Source organism: Lycium barbarum, chromosome 7 (genome assembly GCF_019175385.1).
Source record: "Lycium barbarum isolate Lr01 chromosome 7, ASM1917538v2, whole genome shotgun sequence".
Taxonomy (NCBI): Eukaryota; Viridiplantae; Streptophyta; class Magnoliopsida; order Solanales; family Solanaceae; genus Lycium; species Lycium barbarum.
Genome location: NC_083343.1, coordinates 106234502 through 106251536, shown reverse-complemented (window position 1 = coordinate 106251536; position 17035 = coordinate 106234502). Strand labels below are relative to the sequence as shown.

The window sequence follows — 17035 nt, the reverse complement described above, 5'->3', positions numbered from 1 at the left end:
TGACTCTATGTGGGTTATTGTTGATAGGTTAACTAAGTCTGCCCACTTTATTCCGGTGAAGATAATTTATGGTGCGGAAAATTAGCTAAGGTTTATATTCGGGAGGTGTTTAGACTCCACGGGGTTCCTATCTCCATCGTGTCCGACAGGGGCACCACATTAACATCCAGGTTTTGGGAGTGGTTGTATGAGGAGTTGGGTACGAGGTTAGATCTTAGCACAGCCTTCCATTCTCAGACTGACGGGAAGTCTAAGAGGACTATTCAGGTTCTTGAGGATATGTTTCGTGCGTGTGTGATAGATTTCGGTTGGCATTAGGATCAGTTCTTGCCCTTAGCCGAATTTGCTGACAATAATAGCTATCACTCGAGTATTGATATGGCCCCATTTGAGGCATTGTATGGAAGGAGGTGTAAGTCTCCTATTGGATGGTTTGATGCATTCAAGGTGAGACTGTGGGGTACTGACCTTCTGAGACAGTCCCTAGAGAAGGTGAAGGTGATTCAAGCCAAGCTTTTGGCAGCGCAGAATAGGCAGAAGCAGTATGCAGACCGCAAGGTCCGAGATCTTGAGTTTGAGGAAGGAGAGCAAGTGTTGTTGAAGGTCTCACCCATGAAGGGTGTGATGAGGTTTGGTAAGAAAGGAAAGCTTAGCCCGAGGTGCATTGGTCCATTTGAGATTCTCAAACATGTGGGAGAGGTGGCTCACAAGTTGGCTTTACCTCCGGGTTTATCAGGCGTTCATCCGGTGTTCCATGTGTCGATGTTGAAGAGGTACCACGGCGATGGTTCTTATATCATCCGTTGGGATTCAGTTTTGGTAGATGAAAATCTATCATATGAGGAAGATCTTGTTGCTATCTTAGACGGGGATGCTCGCAAGTTGAGGTCCAAGGAAATAGCTTCTGTGAAAGTTCAATGGAAGAATCGACCAGTGGAAGAAGCTAGTTGGGAGACAGAGTCCAATATGCGCAGCAAATACCCTCAGCTTTTCGCCGAGTCAGATAACTCCTCCCTAGTTTTCTCACCCTTGTCCGTTCGAGGACGAATGGTGTTTTAATTGGCATCTGGTGTAACGACCCTTCCGGTCGTTAGGGGAAATTAGGACTCCGTTGGGAATTCCGAGGCTGCGGGTGGATTCAGGGGGCGTCATTTTGTATGTGTGCATGTTTTGTGTTGTGTTTTTGAGACCTTGGATAACATTTGGGGTGATAGGGGGAAAAACTGGACAAAATCGAGCTCATTGCCCAAAACGAGCCGTTATGGCGGTAGGAGTACCGCTGCGGCGATACCGCTGTGGCGATATTCGGACCGCTGCCAGCGGCCATCCATTTTTCTTGGTGACCGTTGTAGCGGGAAATATACCGCTATGGCGGTAGATGGACCGCTATAGCGGTCACAGCGATTTTGTGGTAGGCCGCTAGAGCGGTACCGCAACAGCGGCGTGACGACCGCTGTAGCGGTCGATGTAAAACAGTAGCCTGAATTTTATATACTCAGTTTTATTTTCTCTTCTCACAAAACACCAACACACTTCCCAACAAGCACCTAGAGAGAATTTTCAAGCTAGGGCAAGATAACCTTGAGAGGTAAGTTCCATTGCTTTTCATTCTATCGTTCCCTTCCCCTTCATTATTATAATCATCTTCATGGGTCTTTAATGGTGAAAGTGAAGTAGAAACCCTAGAATGTCAATAAACCTTCTAAATTTGATGGGTTCGAGTTATTATCACTTATTTATCATTTAAATGGATTGATGAGTTGCTATTTGTCATAAATTGAACATTTAGAATCATAACTAAGTGATTTGAGACCTAGGGTTCTATAAAAATGTCGTCTTTGCCATAGAAAATTGTTTGTAATGGGAATATTTGATAGAATGTTGTATAAATTGATGGTAAATGAATACTAGGGGCCTTGATAGATTGTTTATCACCTAGAAAATCATCCACCCTTAGAATGGGGAAAGGGAAGAGTATTCTTGCTTTGGTGTTTATAAATTAAGCAATGTGACTCATGGAGCCTTCTATTTTTAGACCGTGAACGTATTGAGGCTTTGAGGAAAGGAAAGACTGTAGCAGAGTAACCTGCGTGTTCCAGCTCTGCTTTGAGGTAAGTTACGGTTTACCTAAGTTAGACTTTGGTTAGTTGATTGTATGTTTGGTGATCTCCTTAGGAGAAAGCATGTCTAGTTTTCATGTGTGGTATTGTGTAGTTAAATTTCTACGTGAATGTGATTGATTGATTGTGTAGGCTCCGTGCCATTATTCTTGTGTGATTAAATCTACAGTGGATGTGTTGTGATGAGAAGCTAATATAATCTTCTCAAGGGTATTTTGACATGAAATGATGATTTGATTGTTGAAACTGAGAAGGTAAGAAACATTGTTCCGTAAGAGGCATAGAAAGGCACTCATGTGACCTAGATTATGGACTCGTGGTCCGAGGATCGTTCCGGAAACGAGAGGTACTTTGATATGTCCCGCAACCGAGGTTCGTTCCGGGGCGGAGGTTTGTGCTCGGGTCCGAGGGATATTCCGGAACGAGTGGTACATGGACACCATGGGTCCCCTGCAGGTCATGGCTACTGAGCTAAGACATCAGGTAGCATGTATGTCCAACAAGTGAGGTTATTATGGTAAATTTATTTCCTCTGTGACTTACGTGATTGTGATGCTTGACATAGTGGTGATTTAATTGTGATTGTTCTTGGTTGACTTGCTGTGATTTATTGATATTCATGTTTGTTGACTAGCTTGTTTTATTCTATATATTTTACGAAATATGCATGATACTAATCTTAGTCGGCCTATGATATCTACCGGTACATAGTGTTTGTACTGATACTACCTTGCTGCATTCTTTGAGTGCAGATTGTGATATACAGACCGTTGCTCCTCCTCACATCTAGCGTGGAGGATATTTGTTGACAGATTTTAGGTGTGCTTCTTCCCATGCCAGGCCGCCCGAAGATCTTCTTGCTATGATGTCTTTTCGTACTCTGGACATTATGGATTACTTACATGTTAGACTTCAGATTCTTAGACATGTTTTTAGCTTAGAGCCCTATACGATGACTTTCGGATTTTTGTGGATTGTAATAGTTAGAACTTCCGCACTCATTTCAGCATTTATGGCATGATTTACTTTGTTCTTTTGATGTTAAATAAGTAATAATTGTTTAGTTTGGTTAATATAAAACCGGATTGAATGGATAGGTGTTTTGTATGTTGGTTCGCTCACTAGCATTTAGATGGGTGCCAGTCATGGCGGGTTGAGTCGTGACATAGGTGCATGTGGTACCGACATAGTGATTGCTAGTTATGGCGGTTGGTAGCGATGGTTGTGATGGCAGAGGTAGTTTGTGGTGGCGGCTAGTGATTGGCAACGATGATGGTGTTGAAGTGCGGTGGTGGTGAAGGTGGGATGAATGGGTGGTAGTGGAGTGGTGATGGGTGGTTAGGGGTAGGTAGGTGGGTCGTAGGGTGGGGGTTGCGAGGGTGAGGGTGGTTGTGGTTGTGATGGCAAAAGTGGTTAGTGGTGGTGGTGATTATAATGGCAGAGGTGTTTAGTGATTGTGGTGGGTGGGCGTTGAAGAGGGGTTGGGTGGTGGTGATTGCGGTGGGTGGGCGTTGAAAAGGGGTTGGGTGGTGGTGATTGTGGTGGGTGGGCGTTAAAGAGAGGTTGGGTGGTGGATGTAGAGGTGGTTGTGGGGGTGGGGTTGGAGGAGTGGGCGGGTCTGGTGGTTGTGAACAGAGTGGTGGTAAAATTATCCATGCAAAAATACATCTTAATGATATTAAGACTTTGTTCAAGATCTTAATGATTAAAACATATTCAGACCAAATAAATGTTTAGATCTTAATGTAAACAAATGCACTTAATGGCCTATTGTTTAAACCATCCTGATTCAGACCTTCATTAAATGCAAAGAAATGAGGCCTAAGTGTAAGGGGATGTACAAAGGTAGAGTTGGTTCAATTTTTTCATTAACCAAATTAAACTAATTACCTCGGGTTTTAAACTTTAAAACCCAAATGAAATCATCAAAAGTCGATTGAAATCAGTTATTAAAATTTATAACCCAAATGAAATCAACAAAAGTCGATTTTTTCAATCTCATGGTCATTCTCAATTTTTCGGATTTCTTTAATTTTTCAGTTTTTTTTTTCTGTGAAGCCTTCACAACACAAAATATGTAACTAATACTCCAAATATTTTTTCCGTCCTAATAAGATAACAATTATTAAATGATATTTCTCAAGTAAATAACACAAAATGTGAGATGATCATAGCATCGTAGTAAAGTACAATGTCACCAACAATAAAGATAATGATATCTCAAAAAACAAATACTGCAAGATGTTAATTGACTTTTTTTTTAGTTAATACCAAACCAAACCAATTATGATCAAAATTCCTTCAATATCATACCAAATCAAACCAAGTCACTACTCTTCTTCTTTTCCCACTTTAACTCATTGTCAGTTTGGTGCAATTTATCGATTTTCTTTGTATACCCCTAGTTAAGATTTTGAAATGATCATATACATTGAGTTACGAAAGAAATCATATCCAAAGGTAATGGAAGTGCATCTAATGCTTTGATAGAGAAATCTTGACGATGACGTTTGTGGGGTTTGAGGGGTTCGCGGAAGCAATGTCATCGGAATGGTAAAGTGACTTTATGGGGCGCCGGCAAATGTCCATTGTGAAATTTTCCGGTGCCAAAATTAGAGAGGAGAGAAGGGGAATTTTAGAAGTATTCTTAATAAGAAATAAGGGAGGAAGAAGGCTGGATGGTAGTGGCATTGGGGCAATAAGGTGGTAGTTTATGGTGGAGGAGGTGTTACAAGGAAAGAGAAGGAAGAAGAAGACATTAAGAAAATAAAATTGTAAAATTTAAGCCCTTCACGCGCCTATTTTGTGTGAAAATCACACAACTTTCCAACTCAGCGAAAAGTGTCTAAATGACACAATCTGGTCCTACCACAAGTGTCTAAATGGAACAAGATTTAGTTAAGATGTCTAAGTGAAAAAAGATGTCAACCACAGGTGTCTCCCTGTGAGTTCTAACTTTTTTCTTTTTTGTATGGGTTACGTGTTACTTATCTTTAAATGAGATCTTCAACGAAATAAACCAAGCTTTAACACTGGAAAATAATAAGCAATGTTACTGCTGTATAAATCATGATTATAGGTTAACAAAAGTAATCCTCTGATCCAAAAAAATCTATAGGGCATGAAAGCTCCAGAAAAATATTTAGGGCCTGTTTGGAAAGTCATCTAGGTAATTGGAATTGGGTGTAATTTCACACTGTTTGATCTGTTTGTTTGACCAAGTAATTACATAGTTAGGTGAGAATTTGATGTAATTGAGAGGGTGTAATTACACTCTTCAACTTTCAGGGGGGCTGAAAATTGGGTGTAATTACACCCTGTAATTCCAAAGTTACTTTTTAGTTTCTTTCTTTTTTATTTTATTTTAATTTCTTTCTTTTTTAATTTATTTTTTATTTCTTTTTTATTTTTACTTTTTAATTAATTTTCTTTTATAATATTTCTTTCATTTCCTTTCTTCTCAATCTCAATCTTTACTTCTTGTGGTTCCATCTAATTGCTTGTATTTTTTTTATTTTATTAATTTAACATAACCGTGCTATTATTCTAATTTTCGAAACTACACCTCTTAATATTAGAAAAAATGAGTCATTAACAAACTTAGCATGTAATGAGTAACGTTATTAAAGTAGAATTTCATATGAATGAGGTTATAGACTTTATTTTTCCTTTCTTTTGAATTATAATTACTTAAGTCACGTTGGAACTTACTTATGTAATGTTGGAATTTGACATAAGAGTATTATGCTAAACATTTTCTTTTGGATTTTGAATTTAGGTTATATTGTCGATTTTAATTTATTTGCTTTAGTATTATTGACTTGTTATTTCACATTGCATGTTGTTTATTTTTCACTTACAGTTGATAGATTTTTTTGTCAAACATTTTAGTAATGTTATGGCATTATATTTATAAATATTGTCAAACATCTCATCCATGATGTTCTCACAGAAAAAGTCTGCTTTTAAGTTTTATAATTAATTAAAATTAAAATATTATTAATTTGAAAAATATATATAAATTGCTTTTTACAACATCAGTTACAAATATATGATTATTAATTAATGTATTTTCAAGAAACGTGTTATTAAATAACTAATTTAATATCATTTATAAAGGCATATATTTTTTAATATTAATTTTAAATTTTTGATAATTAAATTTTATTTTTAAATTAAACAAACTGTGTAATTACACTTGTGCAACTAAACAGACGCTTGTAATTACACTATAATTACATTATGAGTTATGACATACAAACAGGTCGTTGTAATTACAATACTGTGTAATTACTACCATAGTAATTACACCAATTCCAATTTCAATTCCAATTCCAAACAGACCCTTAGGGTTAATTAACTCTTTCCTTCTCAGCTGATTTTTGGTAATTGGTGTTGATCGTATTTATTTATTATTATACTTTCAATTCGATGTCCCAAAACTAGTAACAGTAGTAATTTACAGGCAGAGTGCAGTGGGCAGTAGCATCAAATTGTGCAACCTGAAACTGGAAAAAGGTTTTGCCTTTTTTTTTTTTTTGGTTAAATAGCTTATCCTACACCATATTTATCATTTTTTTGCGCGGATTGCCCTTCTTTTGGGGTGGTCTTTAAATTTTATCCCTCATATTTGTTGGCTTTAAATTTTGCCCCCATATTGCTGGTCTTTAATTTTTGCCCTACGCGCTGCAACCCTGAGCTTCGCGCAGAAATCATGAGGTTCTAGATTCGAACCCCCGCCCAAGCATAAATTTAAAAAAAAAAAAAATCGCAAGGCAAGGTTTGGGTATTGTGTATGCCGGACCCGGCATACTCATGCCTTATGGGCAGACTTGGCATAAGTATGTCGGGTCCGACATAACTTTGGTTATTCCTTAACAAGTGTATGCTGGGTCCGGCATACTTATGGGCAGACTTTTAGTTAAGCCTTAACTAAAAGTTTTTTTCTAGTGATGCCTTATAGGGCAGACTTTTAGTTAAGGCATAACTAAAAGGATGACCCATAAGGCATAACTTTTCCTCAAGATATAGACTTTGCCTTATAAGGCAAACTTTTAGTTATGCCTTAAGGAAAAGTTCCGCCTTATGAGGCATACTTTTAATTATGCCTTATGGGGCAGACTTTTAGTTAAGGCATAACTAAAAGTACGCCCCTAAGGCGGAACTTTTCCTTAAGGCATAAATTTTGCCTTATAAGGCGGAACTTATAGTTATGCCGGATCCGGCATAACTTTGGTTATTCCTTAAGGAAAAGTTCCGCCTTATGAGACATACTTTTAGTTATGTCTTATGGGACACACTTTTAGTTAAGGCATAACTAAAAGTTTACCTTGAAAAGTTTTAAAAAAAAAAAAAAAATATGCCTCAAGGCAAAATCTGCTCCCATCGGCAGACTTTTGGTTAAACATAACTAAAATTCTACCGGTGGGAGCATAACGAAATTTAAACTCTGCCTTGCAAATTTTTTTAAAATTTTTGACTGAGTGGGTGTTCAAAGCTAGAACCCATGGGTTTTAGCCGAAAGGCAAAATTTAAAGACCACCCCAAAAGAAAGGCAATTTGCCATATTTACCGGACCAGAAAATGGTAGTCATACATGAGACATTCTACAACTAAGGCGTTTTATTTTGGCATAATACATAAATAGGCCCTTAAACTTGACCTTAGCTGCCAAGTATGCCCTCCAACTTTGAATGTGCACAAATAAGACCTTAACTTATATAAAGTTGAACAAGTAAACACAAATGATGACATGACACTGACGTGACACATTAATATTGGAGGGCCACGTCAATGCCACATCAGCATTTGTGTTTACTTATTCAACTTTTTATAAGTTAAAGTACCTACTTGTACACACCCAAAATTGAAGGGCATACATGCCAGCTGAAGTCAAGTTTAAGAGTCTATTTATGCATTATGCCTTTTATTTTTTGTTCAACAATCAAGTATATGTAGTCAGTCCACTAGCCTAAATGATCCGAATTCGCACCGAGTAGAGCCACAAGGGTGTAAAGCACTTCCTACCAAAATGTACTCATTCTCAAAACTCAAACCCAATCTTTAGTTTCGCGTGAAGAGATCTCAATCCCTCTGATGGCATAAGTAAGGCGTTGATACGAAGAGCTGGATTGGAAAAAGAGAAGAAGCCACCAAATCTATGTAGGAACCTACTGACTTCCTCTTCTTCCATCCTTAGCAACATGAACTCAGCTTCAGCTACCCATACTTGCAATAAGCCTGCTCATTTTCCAGGAATCCAAATAGTATACCTTTAAACCTTTCATTTCCTGTTTGTTCAAGCTAAAATAAGTTCCTATGTAACTGGGAACAATGGCAACCAATTATGAATCAACTCTAAGAGGAGACTTTTTTCAGTTCCTACATTCAGTTCAAAAACCTGGACAAACCCCCGGGACTCCAATGACAACTTACGAAGGGCAGTGTCCGATTTCTTGTTCAAGTGGATGAACAAAGAGGCCAACATTGTGGCTGAGCTACCACCGAACTTTGTTTTTAAAAGTCAGGTTTACAACTCAAGTGAATGATCAATCTTCTATGTGTTTCCAACACAGTTGTACAATTAGAAAAAGTTATTTGATCTAAAAAGGAAAACAAACCTAGCATAGCCAAAAAGTCTAAAGGCAAATTATCCGGTTAGCAAGATTGACTTTATGTCAAACAAACATTCTTTAGCAATCATCCTTTCTGTTCCCCCAAAACGATTTCATGTCACACATTGTGCAAAAAACGGAGCTTAAAAATAGCAACAAAAGCACAAAAAGGAAGTTGATCCGAACTAGTTCAAAATGGTTTGTTCCTTACCTACGGGAATATTCTCAGTAGCAACAACAGCAGAAAAAGGAAGTTAATCCAAACTTAGTTCAAAACGGTTTGTTCCTTCCCTACGGGAAGATAGAGATGTTGCTTAAGTTTTACTGATACCTTAATAAAAAATTTAGACAAACGACCAATTCACGAACATAAAGCTGATACAATGAGCAGTATCTTCTTCATTCAGAACCTTCCAAGCCACAGCTTTCTCATAAGAAACAGGCCTACCCATGCTCGACAAACAGATTCCACCTTGGAGACATGCAAAACCCTGTCAGCATATATGGCAACATGGTTAGTACTCTCCTCAAGCTAGTGTGCTCCAGCTGAGAGATGGAGAAACACTTTATTCTGGACAGTTACAGAAAATTTGACCTGGTGATCTTCTGAACACGATTGAAGTTACATTTCAACTGTGCTGGCTAAGTTTGACAAGTGTTTAATAGAACACTGCCTCACTAATTCAACAAGACTCCTCACAAAGAGTTACCAACCTGTTGCATTATCTGTGGGAACTCAGAGCAGAGGTTTTTCCTTCCGTTTTCATCAAATATTTTCTCCAAAGAAATATCTTGAAGCGCAACCAAGGTTGTCTCCAGCATGTCAAGACCAGCCTGATTTGCAAATGTGAAAACTGGCATAGCCTGCATAAATAATGAACTTCAGCATCCATATGGCAAAAAGAGTTAAAAACTGGTAGAAGATGAGACAATTACAAACAACACCAAGGATGTCAAAAGCCAAAGTCACAGTCAAGAAGTTTTGCTTCTAACCCATAGCCCTGCTGGATCTTTTCCAGAACTAGATATACTCCCTACGTCCCAACGTATGTGATGCATTTTCCTTTCTGGACTGTCCTAAACAAAATGATACCTTCCTATATTTAGAAATAACTTAACTTTAAACTATCCATTTTACCCTTAATGGGATAATTTATAGCTACACAAACATATATGCCTTGTTTTAGACCACAAGTTTCCAAAGTATTTCTTTCTTAAACTTTGTGCCCAGTTCAAAGTGCATCACCTAGATTGGGACGCGGGGAAGTACTTGAATTCAGAGATTTTGCTGAAGGATCTGTCTACACAAGCATAAGAAAAGGCAGAGAAAGACAGTCTATGAAAGCAAACCTTTGCAGAGCAGCAGATAATAGCATCTGAGTGATGCCATACGTTTTCAAGGATTGATTCACTTCCTTCACTACTCATTTTCGGAAGCTCCACACCCAAAAAACGCCTTGTAAAAAAGGAAGAATAGAGTCAAAAAAACCACTTGATTAGCAGCGGACGAAAGATGCATTAGCTTCCTCATACTAATCCCCTATTCAAGAGAACTTCTTAAACAGAAACCAGTAAACATCATTTGCACATCAGTACTTGCAGAAATAAAAAATGAAAAAGAAATCAAACTTCAAAACAAAAAAGAATCAAATCTCTCTTGTTTTAGAGGCAAGCAATGCATCTCAGCAATAGCAGAAGATAAATACAATTGACTGGAAATAGATTGAATTGTTAATTGACTGCAGAAAGAATAAACATGTGGCGTGAGCATTATACAACAGATGGCACACTTTATCGAACTCGGAAGACGAGATATATCATGACATGGCCATTATACATCTAAACCAACATAGGTTGTCTCCAAACCATGTGCTTCATTTAGAGTTGGACTTACAAAATCAAATATTTATATTTTAAGCGACGTGCAAGTATATGCCACACCTGTAACTTTGGCAGATCCATCGAGCCAGTGTATGAGCTTCAGGAGTCCCCAGAGGCAGACGAAGACCTCCCAGGGAACCGAAGTGAGATGGAGAAAGTGCTAATGCAACCCTCTGAACAGATGAAATGAAGCTTCGGACATACTTTCTAGCCATTGATGCAACATTCTCTTGCATGTGGCTTTCAAATGCAAATTGAAAAGCAATTGTCATAATAGATTTTGATGTGCCACCAGTCGACTTAAGGTCATTAGCCACCTTACTTCCTACTGGCCCAGTTTCAAGAGCAGAAGTAAGATCAAGGGTGCGATTTGGACTGGAGGCTTCCTGCATGAAATTGAAGTACTCAGTGGATAACAAGCAAACAAGGAAACAGCAGAAGTATAAGTGATCAAGTGATGAACATGCTAACCTTAGCAGAGTCCAAAGGAATAATGCGAAACCCAGAAGGAAGGAGTGGTGCATCATCAGCAAATGAGGCATCAATAGGAGCAAAAATTAGTTCAGCACAGGTACCAACAGCATTTTCATCCATTCCACTGCACAACTAAAAAAAGCAAAGAAGACAAAGCATTGTAAACCACGTTTAGGGTCAAAACAGGCATTTTAATTTAGCATACTCAGCTTTCTATACAGGTTTGACGGAGGTATCAAGAATCTGGATGCTCACTATTTGGATATCCAGCAGACGGGTACTAAAGAAGAACATGCATGATAACTTTCGTGTTTTAGTAGATCAGGAGAACAAAATCGGACCATGTGTTATCTATAACAAATATTCTTGTGGATCTGGATGGTAGTTCAAAACCAGAGTTAATTGAAGCTTCTCAAACCATTAAGTAGCCCATCATCTAGTATAAGTTTGTCTTATATAAAGCTATGAGTTTTGTTAGATTCAGTTAAATTTCTCTACATGGGAACAACATTCACATTCACATGTGCGGGAATAGAACTTACTTGCAATAGAAACATATCTCTTGGCATTATAACGTCTTCCGGGGAATGGCAAACTCCTTCCAACTTAATGACCTCCAGCAACTACTGAGCACAAAGGAGTTTGTGATCAACATTAATGATGAGGGATCAACAATAGTATCCAAAGAAGACAGAAAGGAAGAGTTTTAGGCATTCCATGTAGTTGATTAATAAGATCTAAACACTTGCCTCTTCATGTTCAACAGTGTGTGCCAGTGGAAGTATCACTTGACCCCCAAAATTACAGGCTCGAGTCCCAGGCAGGCTGCAAGGACCAACTTTAACAGCTGCAGCTGAGTAAGCATCAATATTGTTGTCTACCCATTCTGATCGATGCTCACGCAAAAACCTAAGAAGTATCGCAGGAGTCACACTCTGAACAACAACAAAAAAGATGTCAAAAAGCAAGAAAAGAATATGGTCAAGTCAGGATAAAGTACATGAACTCCCCAAAAACGAAAGAAGACGATCTGTGTCAAGAAGTTGATTAGGAAAAGTGAGTGACATTATGGGTAATAACAGAGTATACACACTTTGACAACAAGACCTCGATTTAACCATTTTACATTTTTCAAGCAATTAAATTTCCAGCATTTGGGCAACATATAATCCACTATACAAGATGATCATCATCAGTATAAGCCATTGGATTTAATTTTCAAAGGGTTTTAAAAGCAGCTAAATGTATATCTACCTTGTATAGGGGAACAGCTAAAAGGAATTTTAACATAACCAGGACAATCTAACTATACTATCAATGTATTGAAATGGTCTTTTTCTTTTAATTAGGTTGTTTGTATCCCTGCCAGGAAAAATAAGTCTTTCTGCAGCCCAAGCACAGAGACTGGGAAGAGAAGAGAACGACCAAGTAATCCAATTTACTTAATGATTCTCATAAGTATTCTTAATCATCTTGGAATTCAGATATTCATTGGTAGTTAGAATAGAGTGAGCTTGAGAAACATGGCTAATCAGTTATTTGTCCATTTCTACAAACAAGAAAGCATGTTGCATAATTTCAGCATGAACATACTGATTCAGCTTACCTGTAGAAGCATAGATGCTTTTGCACACAAAACTGAATTGCTTAGAGATGTAAATCCATCAGCAAAAGAAAGGTTTAAACCCATCAATTTGTCAGGAGAAGAGTTAACAAGGATGGTGACATCATCCATTCCATCGTTATCCAGCATAGACCAGCCCTCACTGGAGAAACCATTGAGAGCCTCGTTGAAGCCTCTGCCAAAATATTTTAATAAATAGTGAATAGCAAGTAACTCAAACAAAACAGAAACACTCATCTAAAGCTAGTATATTCCAACCTGCTCAATCTCTTGCTTAATGCCCGTAGAGCTGCTGGTCTTCTGCCCCAATTAGTGACATTAGGCTGTGAAACTTCCAATGTTAACTGCCTCAGTTGGCGTAGTGCCTACATGGGAAGGAGGACAATTAGTGTTCTTGTTTTACATGACGAGTTGCACTAGACTCGATAAAAGATCTTACTGCCATTGTTGTCTTCTGAGAAAGCACTGCAGATGACTCATACAGTGGACGCAACACCTCTGGCACACTCCATGCCTGGCAATCATAATAATAATGATACATAAACTGTAACATGGCATAAGTAGCTACTGCAAAATGATACATGAATTAAGACAAAATAGACAACACCTTTACCTCTAAATTCATATGATCTACAATATGCACAATAGAGCCACCGCCCTCACAGGGTCGAATCAAGTATCCACTAGGAAGCATTTCTGCTCTCACAAAATTCTGAACTGGCGGCATACTTGGACCATTTTGAGTATTTCCCAGTGACCTTTCACAAACCTGTGCATTTATTAAGTGAAATATTGATTTATGATGAATGAGGAATACATAAATCTAGTTGCAGGTATAGACACATCAAGAAAAATGTATATATCCACCAACTAGAAAAATCAAATCTCATACCACAAAGCTGCCATCATCCGTAACAGTAGTATAGCGTAACAGCCAGAAGTCACGAGGAGGCGCCAAAGTTGTTGGAGCATAAAGCTAAACAGTATGAAGCTTTTATAAGATCATCAAGCATGCATAAAAGGACTGAAAGCACAAGTAGCGAAGATTACGGATAATATTAACGATAATATTAACCTACCTGCATGTAAAGAAGTTCAATGGTTCCACCATTGGCAGTGGGCAGCATATTTAGAACTTCAACAGCCCGGCAGTCACGATACCACGAAGGGCGATCCTTCAGGATTTCAGCAACCTAGAGGGAGCTTAGCCAATTAATTTCAAATTATAATCCCAAAGAAGAGTTAAGAATAGATAACCAACTTACCCTCGTTGGATCTAAACCAACCAGGCCACAAGCTCTTGCTGCCATGCCAGTGCAACCATGAGAAATAGCAATGATTCCAATGGAATCCGGACCAGGCTAGTCATAATAGCATGAGCAATGATTAGGAAAAGTTACTCCAGCATGGACAAACTTAACTAGTGATATAGTTACAACTAGAGTGAGGGAAAAGGTAGCAGGGCAGTACTATGGTCCTTGCAAGAAATGAGGTCGAAAAGGTGAATACCAATGGCATGAAAGGTGTAGTTACTAGTTATGGATTATACATTCCAAACCATAAGATTACAACACAGTATAAGCTTATACTCCCTCTGTTCCAACTTATTTGACAACATTCCTTTTTTAGTTCGTTCCAAGAGAATGGTAATTTTCTAAATTTGGACATAGTTTTACGTAAACTTCTCATTTTACCCTTAATTACAGCTTTCTACCACATAAATATTATGGACCATAAATTTCAAAAGTAACTTTTTTCTCTTAAACTCCGTATGTAGTGAACTATGCCGCATAGATTGAAAACAAAGGAATTATCTGTTTTAATATTATGGTATGAGAAACTGTGTCCTTGATAATGTAAGAAGCCATGTGAATTGGTTAATTCATTGAAGATACTTAAAAAGAAAAAGAAGCATCTCATTTCTTGTACTCGAAGCTAGGAATTACAGTTTGCGGATTTCATTTACATAATATTAATTGGAACAGATTAGCTTGCATGAAATTTTATTTTATTTTAACCATGTGATAGTAGGCTAAAGAGTCTTAAAGACAGACACCACACTGGGCTATAAAGAATAATTAAGTTTATTTATCCATTATTTTGTTTATGATATACCTTCATTCCAGGCATTTGGACCCACTCAACAGCAGTTCCAGTAGCCTTTGATAGAAACTCTGTTAAAGTCTCTTCTGCAATGGACAAAAGCCTGGAAAAAACACAAAAAAACAAGAAAATTGCCACAAGCCACCCACTTAAACACCAAAAACAAGATAAGAAAATGACATAACAACCATAATCCCACTAACCCTGCAGGACTAGCATCCCTTGGGGGATGCTGAGGTGTCAAGTGGTTTTGACCACTCGTTACCACTGATTCACAACTGGTGTCTTTTGAAGCAAGCTTTGTCTGCAAAACAAGAATCACACTTTAATCCTCAATTACCTAAAAATTATAACTCCTTAAAACAATAGCTGTTTGATGAAATGAAAATCTTACAGTTTGAGTTTGCTTGCGGAAATAGCCATTTTCATATACCAGTTGAGAAACTTGCTTCTGCAATCTATCATTTTCTTCCATTAATAGCTTGTTCATTGCTGACAGCTTCCTATTGACACCCTGAAGCCTTGATGACTCTTTCCTCTGTTTTTCCCTGCATCTATATACCTCGAGAAAAGAACGAAACAATGAATTATACTAAGTCTAAATTCATCCTTTACCATGAAAATTATCCACTTTTTCCCGAAATAATTTTTCACTTCATTTGAAAATCAGTGTTTGGTTATAAAATTTTCAAATCCAACTTGGAGTTGGATTCCAAATTTGAAAAAGTATTCCAAATCAATCTTCATAAAGATCCAAATAAAGTGCCCTCTACTCTTTACTGCAATAAGTATGTATAACCAAACACAACTCCAACTTCATAAAGTGAAAAATATTTGGAATCTATAGCCAAACACCTACTAAAAATATAAACTTTCAGTAGTTAAGCAATACCTTCTATTCTGAAACCAAACTTTGATTTGCCTAGGCTCAATGTGGGAAAGAATAGGGCATTCACGAATAAGTTGTTGCCGACGCATTGAACTTGGCTTTGGACACTCATGATATAGCCTTTCAAGAGCTTCAACCTGCTCAGGTGTATAACGGACATACTTCCCGTTATCATCGAGTGATTTACCATCCTTGCAGGACATTGCCATTATGATTTCTTACAAATCCAAACACCCCTTTACTCAAATCACTCAAAAAACAAGATTCACAGCTTTCCCCAGTCTTCAACAACAATCCAAACGCCCCTTCAAATTACTCACAAAACAACATTCACAGATTTCTCTATTCACAACAATCCAAACAGCCCTTTACTCAAAGCACTCACAAAACAAGATTCGCAGCTTTCCCCAAGTCTTCAACAACAATTCAAACACTTGGAACTTTCAGCTAAATTGTCTTGCTATGAACAAAAATAAATATCAAAACCAAAACATTTTCTTGGTAATATTAAAAGGGGTAGGTCCTAAAATCAAGATTCTTGGTTTGGAAACAACCAATTACCAAAACGAAACGGCGTTTATCCTCAACTTCAAGCACAAGAAAACATAAATCTCTCAATTTCAGAGCTCCCAAGAACTAAACATGCAATATTTCACTAATACCAATAATATCAACTAAACAAACATTTCTTTAACCATTACCAATACCAACTAAATACACCACTATTTCATAAAGACTTGTAAGCTTCATTTCTACTGTCATCCATAACAATAAAATACCAACCTTTGGTTTCTAAAACAAGATTCAACATGGGTATTTTATCTACCAAAAAAAAATAAAAGATCCAATCTTTAAGCCTTTGAAAACATAATTAGCAAATCCCATAAACCAATCTTCATTTTTTTTTCCCACTTTTCAACATCTTTAAAGGGTTTTACACAAGATTAAACATGGGTATCTTATCTAATTAAAAAAAGATCCAATCTTTAAGCCTTAAAAAGCAAAATAAGCAAACCCCATAAACCAATCTTCATTTTTTTCCACATTTCAACATCTTTAAGGGTATGAAATTCATCAAAAGGACAGATCTTGGATTAATAAAATGGGTGGATTTGGGATATATATGTTAGAAAAGGAAACTGAAACTTGGGGAAAATGCAGTATTTGGACAGTAACTTGGAGATAATGTGATTGGGTGTATGTAAATGTTGTGCTTTTTGGTTGGATTAGTAAAGGTGGTATTATTGAGGTGTCAAAGTAAAGTAAAATCAGTGGTCTGGTTTGTTAACTTTTCTTTTCTTCTTTTGATGAGGCTAAAGCTAATCTACTA

The 17035-nt window shown here is 37.4% G+C and overlaps 1 protein-coding gene across 2 annotated transcripts; it reads right to left on the bottom strand.

The window, feature by feature from the left end:
* Positions 1 to 8920: 8920 nt before the first annotated feature.
* On the bottom strand, positions 8921 to 17035 carry LOC132603699 (homeobox-leucine zipper protein ATHB-15-like). 2 transcript variants are annotated; one of them, XM_060316868.1, is made up of 18 exons: positions 15709 to 17035; positions 15211 to 15370; positions 15020 to 15120; positions 14829 to 14919; positions 13979 to 14074; positions 13793 to 13906; positions 13606 to 13689; positions 13327 to 13482; positions 13153 to 13227; positions 12972 to 13078; positions 12696 to 12888; positions 11839 to 12024; positions 11632 to 11712; positions 11087 to 11221; positions 10676 to 11001; positions 10085 to 10190; positions 9449 to 9598; positions 8921 to 9225 (listed from the first exon to the last, which is right to left on the bottom strand). In XM_060316868.1, the coding sequence occupies exons 1-18, from the start codon at positions 15912 to 15914 to the stop codon at positions 9079 to 9081; spliced, it is 2514 nt and encodes an 837-aa protein (XP_060172851.1). In that variant the 5' UTR covers positions 15915 to 17035; the 3' UTR covers positions 8921 to 9078. The 2 variants fall into 2 exon arrangements, with proteins under 2 accessions (XP_060172851.1, XP_060172852.1); XM_060316869.1 differs by having other exon boundaries at positions 15211 to 15378; positions 15709 to 15844.

Bases quoted from the DNA above. Each gene is read 5' to 3' on its own strand.
- LOC132603699 (XM_060316868.1), bottom strand. From the start codon at position 15,914: ATGGCAATGTCCTGCAAGGATGGTAAATCACTCGATGATAACGGGAAG. The intron at 13,907-13,978 runs GTAAGTTGGTTA...AGCTCCCTCTAG, and splicing joins TTGGTTTAGATCCAACGAGG to GTTGCTGAAATCCTGAAGGA. The intron at 11,222-11,631 runs GTAAGTTCTATT...TGCTTTTTTTAG, and splicing joins GAGATATGTTTCTATTGCAA to TTGTGCAGTGGAATGGATGA.